The sequence below is a fragment of the Protopterus annectens genome, chromosome 4.part0 (assembly GCF_019279795.1).
Source record: "Protopterus annectens isolate FY-2018-M chromosome 4.part0, PAN1.0, whole genome shotgun sequence".
Taxonomy (NCBI): Eukaryota; Metazoa; Chordata; order Ceratodontiformes; family Protopteridae; genus Protopterus; species Protopterus annectens.
In genome coordinates, this window is record NC_056733.1 from 1,092,717,934 (window position 1) to 1,092,732,670 (window position 14,737).

The 14,737-nt window shown below is 40.7% G+C and overlaps 1 protein-coding gene across 1 annotated transcript in view; it reads left to right on the forward strand.

The window, feature by feature from the left end:
• Positions 1-13,028, forward strand: part of LOC122799765 (protocadherin alpha-4-like) — a 376,243-nt gene extending 363,215 nt beyond the window's left edge. The window contains exon 3 of the mRNA XM_044069043.1: positions 10,786-13,028. Coding sequence (XP_043924978.1) covers positions 10,786-11,216 — 431 coding nt within the window. The 3' untranslated portion in view covers positions 11,217-13,028. The remainder of the gene's footprint in view (positions 1-10,785) is intronic.
• The last annotated feature ends 1,709 nt before the right edge of the window (positions 13,029-14,737 follow it).

The window sequence follows — 14,737 nt, forward strand, 5'->3', positions numbered from 1 at the left end:
AGTAAAGTATATTAATCTGAGCACTTTCATCCCAAACAGATAAAAAGGGACTTTGTCAGAGAAAATTAACAGTTACATCACTTCTTTAAATAATCAAAGCAATTGAAACAATTAACAAGTAATCAAAAAGTTAAAGTGAAATATCCACTACAAAGAGCACATCAAGTAGTATAAATACTAAGAAAATCAAACTATTTTAAAGTTATTAGACAAATTATCTAAAATATCAGGATTAAATACAATAAAATAAAATCAATTATCTTAAACCTCCTACAAAGGGTTTCAATTCTAAAATAGGTGCTATAGAACACGTCATTAAGGCCAAAAGGACCTGAAGCATGTAGTTTGATGTGCCATAATAGTTTCCTATGTTCAAAGGTAGTTTTTCACAGACCACCCCTAGGATTCTGCTTAACAATAGCTAACCCCAAAAAATCTAAAACTGTGCCCTTCCTGGGAAAGGATGTGTTTGCATAATGCATTAATTAATGTATGCTTCTTAATTGCATAAGAATGTTCATATATACACTCCTTAAACAGTCTGTTTTGCCTGTATAAAACATTGAACAAACTTGACAAATAGCACCATAAATACCACCCTTTGAACAGCAATTAATATAATCCCATGATTTAAAATCAAAACATTTGATGTTAACTCCATTCCATTTCTTCATAAATGAAAAAAACATTGCGAGCATCTTCAACATTTAAGTGTACCTACTTTGACACAATTATATGTAGTTACCAGATGATGTGTCTGGTGTATCCCTCAGACATTCCATGTAATTTTTAAAGGCACTGATTTTAGATGTAATTGACTGTTATTTTGTATTGGATGTCTGTGTCATATATGTGACGTTTTAATATAAAATGAATGTGTTTTGTAAGATGTCATTATAGCACTGAAGAAAGGGCAACCCGAAAGCTTTGTTTTAATAAACTGAAGAACGTTTGTGCTGGTTCGTTTTTACTCATGTTTTTGCCCTCTTTTAATACCCCAGACTTTTCTGGTGTCCCCGGATCTGACGGATGCTTACCATCATATTCCTATTCACTCTCTTTACAGGAAGTTTTTACATTTCTCTGTTTCGTCTTCTCATTTTTAGTTCCCTGCTTTCTCCCTTGTCTTCCCTGCTGCCCCATGGGTATTCACAAAATGCTTAGCTCCCGTTATTGCCTTTTGGAGGCTTTAAAGCATTCAGAGTTTCCTTATTTAGATGAACTGTTGCTTCAGGTGCCTTCTCCCAGTTGCCTGTTACAGGATCTGGAGTTCACCATACCTCTCTTTCAAAGTCTGGGGTTCGGTATCTAATTCCAAAATTATTTCCTGACTCCCTGTGAGGATCATGTGTATCTGGGTTGCAAGATTCAGACAGTGCCAATGTAGGACTCTCTTCTACTTCCTAAAGTCTGTCCTTGACAGTTTTCTTTCAATGTCTTCTTCCTCGGCCTGCTGTTCCAACTAGAGAGTTTCTTCGAGCCCTGGGATTCATGGGCCTGTTCTATTCCAATACTCCCTGTTGCCAGACTGCACAAGTGGCAGCTTCAGTGGTACCTCAAACATTGCCACTCTCTGGATTTCCAAATGCTGCTCCTTCCTTGTCTGAAGCAGGAATTTGAGTGATGGATTAAGCAACTTACCCTCAACCCAGGCCTGCCTTTTCAGCCTCTGGTCCCTTCTGAAGAATTGTTCACCGACACTTAATACATGGGGTGGTGGTCTTCCTGTGGTCACCTGAAAGTTCAAGGTCTTTGACCTCCCTTAAAGAGATGAGAGCCCTAATTCTGGCCCTTTAGGCTGTTCACCCTATGCTAGCTCCAGACCCTCAGAAGGCTTACATGGATAACACCATGGTGATGTAGTATATCCACAAACAGGGATCACAAAGTCTTACCTTCTCTGCAGGCTAGCTGTTCAGGCCTGGGATCTGGCTGTCAGTTATCAGTTAACTCTTTAGAGCATAATCTAATGGGAGACACTTTGAGCAGGTCCAAAATACAGGCTCAAAAATGGATGCTTCACAGAGACATATTTCAGGACATAGTCCATTAATGGGGTATTCCTCAGGTGAATCTTTTCCCCTCTCCTCTGAATGAGCAGCTTCCTCTTTTCTGTTCCAGAGTGCCATGCCCTCTGATGTGGAAGACAGATGCCGTTTCTTTCTCTTGGAAAGGGATGTTTCTCTATGCTTTCCCTCCCTTTCCCCTACTTCAAAGAGTATTGCAGAAGATTCAGCTGGACTCTTCAAAAGTTCTGCTATGTGACTCCTTTTTGGCCAAGACAGCAGTGGTTCCCCCTGCTTAATGCATCTGTCCAGTGGCAATCATCACAAGTTACCTCACCGGTTGGACCTCCTCACACAGGACAAGGGGTCAGTCATCCATCCTCACTTGTCCACTCTTTCACTGACACTGTGAGTGATAGGATTTTGATCCCTTTTAGGCACCTCTTTTCTGTGGATGTTCTCAGGGTTTTACAGGAGGCAAGAAACAGTGCAACCAGAAAGTCTTGTATGTCCAAATGAAAGAGACTTTGTCTGGTGCCATGCTCATAACCAAGACCCTTTTTCAGTGGGGTCCCCTTGGTTATCTCCTATTTGTGTGAGTCACTTCAGTCAGGCTTGGCCTCTTCTTCTGTAAAGGCCCATTTGTCAGTTATTTCTGCCTTGAATCATACTTTGGCTTCTCACTTTGAGGTCAAACAGTTTCTTAAAGGCATCTTGTATCTTAGGTTCCCAAGAAAGCCTATTCCTGCTCCTTGAGACCTTAGTTTTTTTTTTAAAAGAATTGACCCAGGCTCGTTTTGAGCCTGCAGGTTCATCTCATCTTTGATATTGTACCTGGAAGACTGTGTTATTGCTTGTTTTCACATCTGCTTGGTGGGTTTCTGAGCTTCAGGCCCTTATGGTCATTGCTTCTTTTTTGTTTTTTTTTACCACAGGGACGTGGTGTCCCTTCATACTAACCTTCTTTTATGCCCAAGAAGGTATTTAATGAGTTGTCTTTTTAAGTCAGGCAGTTCAACTCCCTTTCTTTTTTTCCTTCTCCTCGGTCTGCTATTGAGAGGGTCCTACATGCCTTGGATTTACACAGACAGCTCAGGTATTATTTGGATAAAACTAAGGCCATTCATAGGTTCATAGAAATAGGTTCATAGATTAGTACTAAGCTAACTGCTGTTGCGAACCATTTTAAGCCTAGCAGTTATCCCTTGTGAGACTCAAACCCTGCACCTTGTGTTTGTAAAGCAAACACCTTAACCATTAGGCCACCCTCCCAACCACTGTAAGTATGACCAGCTTTTTGTTTCTTTTCATCCCAAGACATTGGGTTTGGCTGTTTATAAGCAAATCATCTCCTCCTGGATATCCAAGGCCATTTCCTTTTATTGTTCTTTTCATGGCAAATGACTCTACTTCCATTAGAGCTCACTCCACTAGGGCTGTTGCCTCTGCTGGGGTTTTCTTCAAGGGCTTGGGCACCAATTCCATCCTTGAAGCTGCTACTCGGTCTTCAGTGCAGAACTTTACTAATCATTATAAACTGGATATGTTTTTTAGAGCCATTCTGCATGGGATTGTTGTGGCCTCTTCCAAGCCTTCCACTTCCCATCCTTTTCTTGGAGCTTTTGTACTCTCCCTACGGTGAAGAATACTGCAACAGTTCCAGAAGTTGTAACTAAAACCCAAGTACATATATTATGGTCAATCCTAGCAGTAGCAAGGAAAGTTCTAACTAAGAACTGGAAAACTAAATTTTCTCTCTCATTTAATAATTAATTTAACCAAATCATTATGTGATAAAGAAATCTTTACTATAAAGTTGAAAACAAAAAACTCAACACATAAATTAATTGCTTGTGAAAAATTGCATTTATTACTGGGGAAATAGATGATTTCCTTACTGTATATGCAGTATATGTATACACTTTATGGACTTTGTATATAGTTTACTATAGTTATGAATGTAAATATCTCTTTATTTATTGTTCTTGTTAAAAATAAAAAAAAAAATACTGCAACAGTGCTATAGAAAGACGTAGCACAGTTGTGTAAAATCTTACCATAACAATAGATGTCCTTCTGTTGCAGTATTCGCTCCCTCCATACCCCTTTTTTCGTTTGGGCTTTGTTTTGGTTTCCCTCCTCGCCCAAAGTTCTTCCCTTTTCCATCTGCATTTTCTCCTTCTGGATGTGCATAGATCTGTTTTGTCCAATGGAGACTGTTCTCTACTGGGGCAATTCAATTCTGGGTAACTTCATCTGTGCGCCACCTTTATGCCCTACGTCCTGAATGGGGAGCATATGTGTGACATAGAGCGCATACAGGATCTAAAGGCTTTGGTATGCTGGCTGAATCTTGGGCTGTCCTTGTCAGGAGATCCCTATGCTAAAGAATGCTGCAACAGTAAAGAGAAGGACATCTACTGTTATGGTAATATTTTACATGACTGTGCTTTCTATGAGGTAAAATTACTTATGCTTTTTATTTTCAGTTTAAATAATAATTTAAATATGACAAAAGCCAGGATCCAGGAAAGTTATAAAATAAATAATAAAGGAAACAGTCTACAAATATTCTACATTTTTTATTCTTCTCATTTCCTCCTGCATAATTTTTAAACCCTCGTGTTTATCTAATTTAACAAACCTGCCAGTTGCAAAAACACTGTTACAGATATTTGTAATATGTATAGTATGTTTATATATTTGCTACTTTGTTTTATTATTATTTAGCATTTCTTTAAAATTGTTCTTAGCATGATGATTATTAATAAAGGGAAACAGTGCAGATTTATTTACTGAAATGGGTGGAGCTAAGAGCGGTGGTTTTGTCAGGTTTTTAGTAGCTCCAAAGGCGGAAACTGTATTTTAGATCTATGTGTATGCGTATGTATATGTCGATATATAAATCTATATCTTTATCTTTCTATTTATATCTATATCTGTATATCTATCTCTATATGTATAGGTACATAATAGGTTCATAGGTAGGTACTAGGCCATTGGCCCTTGGGCCTATATAAGCCTAGCCAAAAACATTCCATGGCTTTCGCCACCCAAGAAAGTTATTTTTCTGCGCCCCTATCTAGCAGAGCCACAGAAGTGATCCCCGAGGTGAATTTCCTATTTCCCATCCAGTTGTCGAGATTTTTCTTAAAGAGGGCTAATAAGGAGCTTTGCTTGACATGAATGGGTAGTCTGTTCCAGAGCATGGGAAGTCTCTGGGACAGGAATCTATCCCTCCAGCATGTTCTGTTTGTTGTGGTGGCAAGGTTTAGGTCCCTGGAGCATGTGGCTCAGCGGGATTGGGGTTTCTTTAAGTGTAGCATGTTCAACAGATCTGGGTTTGACATGGCTTTGTATGTTAGGCAGAGGTCGCCTCTGATTAGGCGACAAGCGACAGAGTAGAGCTCGAGGTTTTTGAGATGGTCTGCGTATGGCATCTGTTTGAGGCTAGTAATCCTCTTAGTGAGGTATTTCTGTGGCCTTTCTAGTTGTTGTAGATGTCTTGCAAGGTACATGCCAAACAGGGTGTTGTACTCTATAATGGGTCTGATGAGGGATGAGTAGAGAGGAACAATAACCTCTTTTTTTCTGAAGGTGAACCCATTTGTGATGATGTGTGCCACATAGAAGGATTTCCTGACTACTGTGGCGATGTGATTATCAAAGGAGAGAATACTGTCTACCTGTGTCCCAAGGTCTCTTATCACACTTTTGGTGTTTAGTAGGCTACCGCCCATGTGGTAGTTCATGGGTACAGTGTTTTTCCCAAAGGGGATGACAGTGCACTTCTTGGCATTGAGCTTGAGGCCATGACTTTGACACCAAGCATCAGTCTCAGTGAGGCCCTTTTGTAGAATGTCCACATCATTAGGTGATTCTGTTATGGCACCTAGTTTGCAGTAGTCTGTGAACTTCGTTAGCCAAAGACCTGCTGTATTAGCCTGGACTTCTGAGAAGTAGATGCCAAACAGGAGAGGACCCAGGACTGAGCCTTGTGGTACTCCACTTGTCACTGGTCTGAAGTTGGATTTGGAGTCAGCTACTTTCACTGTGTGGGTTCTGTCAATGAGCCAGTTGGCCACCCATCTTGTGACATAGGGATTTATGTCCAGTCTACTGAGTTTATCTATAATTCCACAGTGGGGAATGGTGTTGAAAGCCTTCGTGAGGTCAAGATAGGCTGTGTGCACCACCTTACCCTCGTCCACGTCTCTGGTGACGGCTTCAAAGAAGTCATTCAGGTTTAGGAGACATGACCTACCTTTTACAAACCCAAACTTTGTGGGGTTCAGAGTTTGGAGGTTACCTATGTCCTTGTTTATAAGCTCCAAGATGGCCTTGCATGCCAGGCTTGTCAAGCTAATGGGACGGTAGTTCCTGGAGTCCGTGGCGGCGCCCCCTTTCTGGAGTGGGATAACCATTGCTGTGCACTATTCAGTAGGCACAAAGCCTGAAGTGAGGCTATGATTGAACTTGGTACTTAGGTGGGGTGCCAGTTCGTTCTGTAGTTCATGCAGAATGCAGCCTGGGATGTTGTCAGCTCCCATGGATGCTGTGTTCTTGGCTTTGGAGAGTGCGGTCTTTACAGCCGTAATTACAGGGGCTTTGCATTCTTCGGTATAGTGATGGGCCCTTTGGTGGGAAGGGGGGGTGAAGTTTGCACTGAACCTGTCTGCCAGGATGTTGGCAATATCAGTTGGTTCTGTATATTTAGTGCCATTGTGCTGTAGCTCAGAGCAGATCTCAGTGTTGCCTTTGAGATTCTTGACATAGCTGTAGAATGCTTTGTGATTGTCTTTAGAATCAGTGGTGATTTTATTTTCGTAACTAGCTTTAGAGGATTTTATGAGGGATCTCAGCTTCTTACTAAGGCTGACCAGGGAGTTCCTGCAATCAGGGGGGTTTACTCTTTTTTGCAACAGCTTCTTCCTTCTGTAGTAGAGTTTGTTTCTGGCAGGGGACCACCAGATTGGCTTCCTTTTTTGGAGGATAGCATCTTGGTTCTGTTGGGGATAGCACAATCCATGCACTCGTGTATGTGCTTATACAGTGGATTTGTACAGGATCCAGCAAACGCACCTCTATGTTCTATCTGTATGGGTGTTTTGAAGCTTGCCACCTCTGTCTTAAGAAGCATGAAGTTGGCTTTGGAGAAGTTTTTTACGGTGGTTTCCTTAATGGGGGGGTGGGGGTGGGATATTGATGTCTAGGGTGATTAGATTGTGGTCGGATCTGACCAACAAGGAGTTGACCTCTAGCGTGGAACATTGGTTGCCCATATTGGTAATGACCAGGTCCAGGATATTGCTGCCCCTAGTGAGGGTATAGACAAGCTGATCCAGGGCATTGGAATTTATGAATTCCAGAAAGCGTTGAGCAAATGAGTTAGTACATAAGTAGTTTTCCCAGTTGATGGTGGGGTAGTTGAAATCGCCCATTATTAAGGTATTGGGCTGTACCTTAATATTACCCAGTATATCAAGAAACGTGGAGTGGGCATCCTGTGGCATGGTGGGGGATCTGTAACAAGCTACAGCCTAGATTGCAGTCTTGCCTGGTGTTAGTTGCACTTGGATAATTTCGGATGCATTACGTTGAGCAACTAGCCTGAAGGTGTGGCTGTCCTTAATGAATATGGACACACCTCCTCCTTTAGTGTTTCGGTCCAGGTTAGGTGGCCAAAAGGTGTGGTATGAGTTATAGCCTGGTAATGCAGGGGTGCTCTCTGGAGCCTTGAACTAGGTCTCCATCACTGCACAGATGTCGATGTTCTCCATTTTAAGGAGTGCCCCGAGTAAGTGCATTTTGAGGTTTAGACTTCTAGCATTGAGTAGTAGTACCCTCAGATTTTGGTTGCTTAAACCTGCTATGGTTTTGAGTTTGTCATTTGAACCTTGCCTAAAAAAGGCACTATAGGGGTGGCAAGAGCCTTAGCCAGTATCTGGAATACCAGGGGCGACAGGTGCAGGCCATCTCTGGCAAAGCATCATGGTCTGTCAATCATGTTGTCCCAGGCAGACAGACACTGCGTCCCCTTAGAATGACACCAGAAGCTTAGCCAATTGTTGAAATCAGTCATTTTGTCCTTGTATTGTGGCAACATTCTGGGCAATGGCAGGATGCTGCTCAGGGCTAGGTTCATACCTGCATGGGCTACATGATCTGAGAGCTCCTCCATGTCTCTTTTCATGTAGTCCAGGGAGGTACATCTGAGGTCATTCCACCAACATGGACAATGTCAAAGTCATATTTGTACTTGTGTAGTGACCTGAGTGCTTGCATTATGTGGCGGATCCTGGCACCCGACGGGCAGCTGGCAGTAACTTTCTCCTTGTTTAGCCTGGTGAGTGGGACATCAGTTTGCCTGACTATAGAGTCACCTATGACTAGTGTGTTGGGCACTTTGTTTTGCCTTATGGGCTGAGGTTGAGTGGCACACTGATTTTGTGGGCTACTTGTCATTTGGGTAGTGTTGGGGGGTGGTGGTGCTTGCGTTTCAGCTTTGGAGGTCTCTGTTGTTTGGGTAGATTTTTGTTGAGAGTCTCTGCAAATATAGGTGTGTGTTTTGTGTTACTAGGTGGTGTAGGTTTTGTTGGACTGTGTGTTGAGTGTGGTGTGGTGCAGGTGTTTTCCTTCTCCTCTTGACTTTCTAGTACAGTCTTGGCTGGAGAGAGCTTGGCTTCCAGTTTGGCTGTATAAGTGCATCTCTCACAAGTTGTAGTGTTGGGTGGTAGGAGGAGAGGGTTGTCAGTGTACATGAGGCATCTGCTACATTGCCCCAAGATGCCCAGATCCATCAGGTGGACAGGGGAAAATACTGTGAGCTGACCCTTAGACATGCCTGGATGGGTGCTTATAAACTGTTTTCCTCCTAACAAGTGAGGAAAGTTGAGTTTGCAGTAATTTGTAGATTATTTAGTGCTTGCAACGAGGTTTGAACAAGTGCTGAGCACAAGGAGTTTTGAGTGCTAAAACTAGAAAATTAGAAGAGCAGACTTTCTGGCACCAGGATTAGTTTAACCCTAGTTAAACAGTGCTGTGCGATGTGCAAAACCGCTGAAACATGGGTTTTTAACAGAAAGATGAAAGGGACAGAAATAGCCCAAAATGGCCAGTAAAACTACAGATTCTGTGCTGAAACCATTCCTCCAGCGACAGAGCTCAAAGCTCACCACTAATGAACAGATAAGCTTCCTTCTGTCTTAGTAAGGTCTGGACAACACAGAAACTACAAAACAGCCCAGAATTCATCAAAATCTGAAAACCGGACTCTACTGGTTATAGAAAGGTGGGAAACGAGTACAGAGATAGGGTTTTTTTTTTTTTTTTTTTTTTTCAAAAATTAAAACAGATACAGTAAAACAAACACTTTTAAAGCAGAAAAACGGCCATCACACTTGACTGTGCAGCCCTCAACAGTTAAACACTTAAAAATGATCAGTTAAAGTGCAGACAGTATCAGAATTAAAAAAAAACAGTTCAAATAAGTTGCAAAGTTAATAAAAAACACTCAGAATAGTGCGGCTAGCTAAAATAAGCAATAAAAAGCAAAACGTAGGTAATTAATCCACTCAAAGGCTCAGCTGTACAGATATTTGCAGAATGTGTAGATTTTTGCCTTATGTTTGTGGTCTGTTCTTCATAAAATCTTTAGTTGTCTGACAAATCATTGAAGACTAATGTCAGACAGTAATGACAGACATTTCAGTTTTGTACTGCATACCCTTCAGAAAATTCATACTAATGCAAAGCCTGTTATTCTAGAAACTTTCTAAGTTTATAAGAGCAATATTTGTCTATGTGTTTGGGCCTTGTCCTCCCCCATAATTGACAGTTCTGTCCAGATTTCTTGCCGTACGAAGTTGAGAGTTATGAAATTTAAGGCACACGATTGCCAACTGGTAGACCTGGTTTAGAAATCTGGTTGAGGAACAACTGTGCTGCAGTAGTACAACTGTAGAACAAAGGGCTGGTGATCTACTGATCTACTTATAAAATATGCCACAAGAACCCTATGGGGGCTACCCATAGACTCGCCCTAAGCTGGTTTTGACCTAAGGGCATCTAATATATATATATATATATATATATATATATATATATATATATATATATATATGTGTGTGTGTGTGTGTGTGTGTGTTGTGTGTCTGTACTTCTATATTTGTGTATTTGTAAAGTTACAGCATACCCTTGTTCCATCCTGTAGTCACTAATTATCCCCTAGCTGTGCAAACATCACTGTATATTGCTTTATTTCCTTGCTTTGGCATTACATGCATATCCCCCCCTTTCTAGATCTGTCATCTGACCTGCAGTGACATTTTTTTTTTCTATTCCTCTCATCTTGATTTGCAGTCTGGAGCCCTGAAAATGTTCCTATACACATGGGCACAATCTTTGGTCTGTGGTTACCAATTTCATCATATTTTTAATCCTTATTAAATAAGTAAACAGAGCTGGACTTGCATTTGGTGTCATAATTTACTTGTTTTTTTCTGTCATTACACAACTGCATTCTTGGGTTACAGACATGTATGTACATGTGCATTAGTGCCTAATATGTTGTAAATATTAAATGCTTTTTTGTAAGGGAGACATCAATGTTGTGAAGTAAATTATGAAATGGAGTGCCTAAGTTTGCTTTTTTTTTCTTTTAATAGAGGGCTGTGCAAATGTATAATTTTCTTACATCTCATGTAACATACTCTAGAACAGATCTCTTTGTGTGGTATTTGAGAATTGCTAACTAATTGTGTTTTAATTACATTTTTAGACCCAGAAGGAGGAGATGTCTCTCCCCCAGTTGGAGCTGGTGTCAACAGTAACAGTTGGACCTTCAAATATGGCCCAGCCAATCCCCAGCAGCAGCAGCAGCATCAGCATCCTCATCAACATCCCCAGCAGCCTCTACAGCAACATCCTCAGCAGGTTGTCCATCAGCCTCCTCCTCCTCAACCTCCCATGGCAGCAGCTGCTGTCGCTACAGCTGCTGTTGAATTCCCAGAAAACTTTATTATCCCTGGCTCTCCTGCAATCATCTCCATCCGTCAGGACAATCCTACTAACTCTGAGGATAAAAGTGACTTCATAACCTTCGGAAAGAAAGAAGACACCAAGAAAAAGAAGAAGAAGAGGAAGGAAAAGGGAACAAAGTCACTTGACAAAAAGGAGAAAGGCAACAGCAGTGCAGAGAATGATCACTAAGAAAATGTCTCCCCAACATTAGTAACTCCCATAAATAAAGTTTAACTTTCCTTTGTTTAACTCCCCAACCCTATGCATAGCAGTGCTTCCTCCTTCACAGAAGCTTTTTTGTAGTGGACAAAATCACATGGGACTTTGTATTCCCTTAGCATTTGTCCTTGATATTTATAGGGAAGTAAGTTAACAATGGAAAAAGTTAGACATTCAGAAAACGAGGTGAATCTATACCTCACCTTTTGTGTTACAGATGCAGTAAGTTTTAAAAATCTTAATATTTATCTATACAGTCCCTATACAACCGCACAGGTGGGGTAAGAAGAAGAGAATACCCCCATAGTGTACAGACTGGAAATCTGGTACCGTTTATTTAACAACCGTATAGGGCAGTTTCTCCATACAGGTTTGACAAGGGATGTTGAACAAGGGTTAGTGTTGTTCTAAAGTGTAGATTGAAATGTTGTACAGGCATGAACCGGGCACCATGAAATGTTTTGATTACCGGAGAATTGATATGATCAAACAAATGATACCATAATAAATAATTAAACATACAGAGTCAAGTTCTTTGTGGTTCTGGCAAGTAAAGCACACTTTCTGAACCATGTGTAAAACAGAAGGTCATCTGAATCCAGATATTAAGTTCGAAGTTCCACAGTTATATGAAGCATCAAACACTAAGCAAAAAATGGGAACAAGAAAACTTTCCTTAACTGTATTTTGTATTTGACAAAAGCCATAAATCACTAAATCAGTATCAATTCTATGTACTCTTAATAAAAATTTTTCAGCTGCATCCATTATATTAATAGGTAATTAGCACATGTATTTTGCAAAAAAACATTAAAATGGAAAATTGTTATAGATTATTTCTTTCCAAAGTTAGAAAGCCTTTCTGGAACAGAGTAGTTTGTGAATAGGAATGTAGGAAATTCTAGTAGTAGTAGTTTTTTGTTGTTTTATGGTACAGGTGAGGGTTACAGTTGCTTGAATGGGGTTCGTTAGTAGGATTAATATGTACAGGTATATGTGCATGTGTACTCATATATCGGAAACACAAGTACACACAATGTAACCCATATCTAAATGGGAGTATTATCACTTCTATTAAATTGCTTCTAAAAATTGTCTGAAGCAGTCATAATGCCTTCAGTGGCCACCTGCCAATCACTGCTTCACATTGTCAGGTCACTATGTGGCTGCTTGTTGCATGTATTACTGAATGGAACAGATTATTTGGGACTTTCCATTTACTTGCATTAATACAGACATTTCCACTAACATTTAGTCACTGTCTCCAGAAGACTGACAGTTTACCTTTATGTTACACTAAAAATATAAATTTGTTTACCTTCTAACCATGTTCAGTTTTGTACGGTATGATCCTACATGTATTTTGTTTGAATAATATAAACCTTACTAACACTGCTGTTGTGTGAAATCACCTAATGTATGCACCTCTGCAAACCTGAAGTCTGTTCATTCTATGCTTGTGTATGTGAATGCCGATGCAGTTATTACCTAAGGGGTAGCTGTCAGTTACTGACCCCCTGCTTTCCTGTCAGCTGTAAGTGCATATTATACATTACTTTTTTGTATACTTGACTTTTGGTGTAACAGTGAAGTAGTGCTATTTTTCATTTGATATTGACTGTGTAATATTTATGAACAATGCAGTAAAATATTCCTTTCTTAAACCCAGAATCACACCATAATTCCCTTTGTTGATAGTTTGGATGTGTGCATCTAGTCTGAAAGTATTTAAAATGGAAACTTACTAAATGTTTTTTGTAAATAAAACATTGCAGAAATGTGCGCATAGGTATCATGCTTTATACTATTGATTTTAGTAACAATAGCAACTGTTTGCTAGTTAAACACTTTGAGAGGGGCAGTATAAAGTTTAAGTAACATGCATTTGACAGATTCATAAATATTTGTGATGTACGGTCAACTCAACAGCTTATATATCCTGTTTGTGTTGAAAATTGCTATATATCTGTCCCTAGCTGCTGTTGTGACAAAGAGCAGATGTTCTTCATGTTTCACTGTTGCAGTCATTACATTTGGGGTAATCTGCTGGCAGGTTGCCCTCAGTCGGCCTGATTAACAAAGTCTTGGGTCCTGTGTTGGTTGCTGTCCCTTCTTCCATGATGTCAGGTCGTCAGGGGTATAAAACATGCAGCCGACGCCATTACATCAGTCTTTCTTGCCGCTCGGTGCCATAAGCAGAAGCAGTTTGCAAGTGCCGGTCAGCCGACTCCTGAAATTTTCATTTTCAAGTTTCAGAACCAAAGTCTTCAACTAAAAGCTAAGTACCCCGTTGGGGAAACTTTTTCTTGCTCCTTACTGATGTCAGTAAAAGTTAATAATTGTATTACTTGTGGGAAGCAAATACCTCATAAGAATTTTCATTTGCCTTGCCTAGGCCCTGACCACAGCGTGCCTTGCTGTAGTTTTTGTGCTAAATTTAATCAACGCACGATTAAACGTCTGTATATTTTTGCTTCTAAATATTTTGGCTCAAGATTTAACTATCCAGAAATGTTGTCGGTTAGCAATCCGACTACCAGAATACCTAAAAAACGCAAAGAAAAAGACAGAGACAGACCGTCGAGGTCCAAAATGACGACGATGCTTCTCCTAAGCCAGTCGCCAGTTCGCCAGTACTCAGTGAGGTGCTTTCCCAGCCCCTGATACCCATTACGTCTGATTCACAGGCCTCTACTGAGACCCATTCAGAGTCCGGTCTGCCGCGAGATACTTCAATTATGGAACCCGCAGATGTCTCTACCTTAGATGGGTCCGGAGCCGCTGTGCAGGCACCGGCTTCTGAGAGTGTTTCCAGGCCTACAGATTTGTAAATTAGACCACCATCTTCAACACTAAGGCCAAAATCTAAATCTATGTCTAAAAAAACGATGCCTGGGCCACATGTGCAGGCCCCTATGCCTAAAAAGCAAATGATCAAAATGGCTGAAGATTTAATTACTCTGATCAGGGCTAGCCAACCCCCTCCTTCTAAGAGGCCTAGGCAAGACATTGATTATGAATCTTCTGAACAGGATTCTATTTCTTCTGACTCTTCTAATGAACAGGATTTGTCTATTCCTACTTATGAAGACTCTGATGATGCTGAGGATTCCATTCCTTCTGCCTCTCCCCCTGAGGACTTTTCTTTTGGGGAAACTTAACATGCCTTAAGGGAATATTTCCACTGGGAAAGTCAGGATTTCTCTGAATCTAAAAAGAGACTTAGGGATTTTCTTCTACTTCCTCAGCATAGGCCTTTGGCTATACCTCCTGTTCTAGACATTGTTGATGATGTTTTTTCAGAATCTAGTATGACTCCTGATTCACTGCCTCTGGCTCCTTGTAAGCCAGACAGATACTACAGGGTTCCTGACTCCCACAAATTCCTTTTCAAAAACCCTATTGCTGATCCTGAAACCATTTCTCAGGGTCCCAAGGGCATTAAGGCCTCTACTGCCAAAAATCCTACCCCTTCTGATAGAGATTCCAGG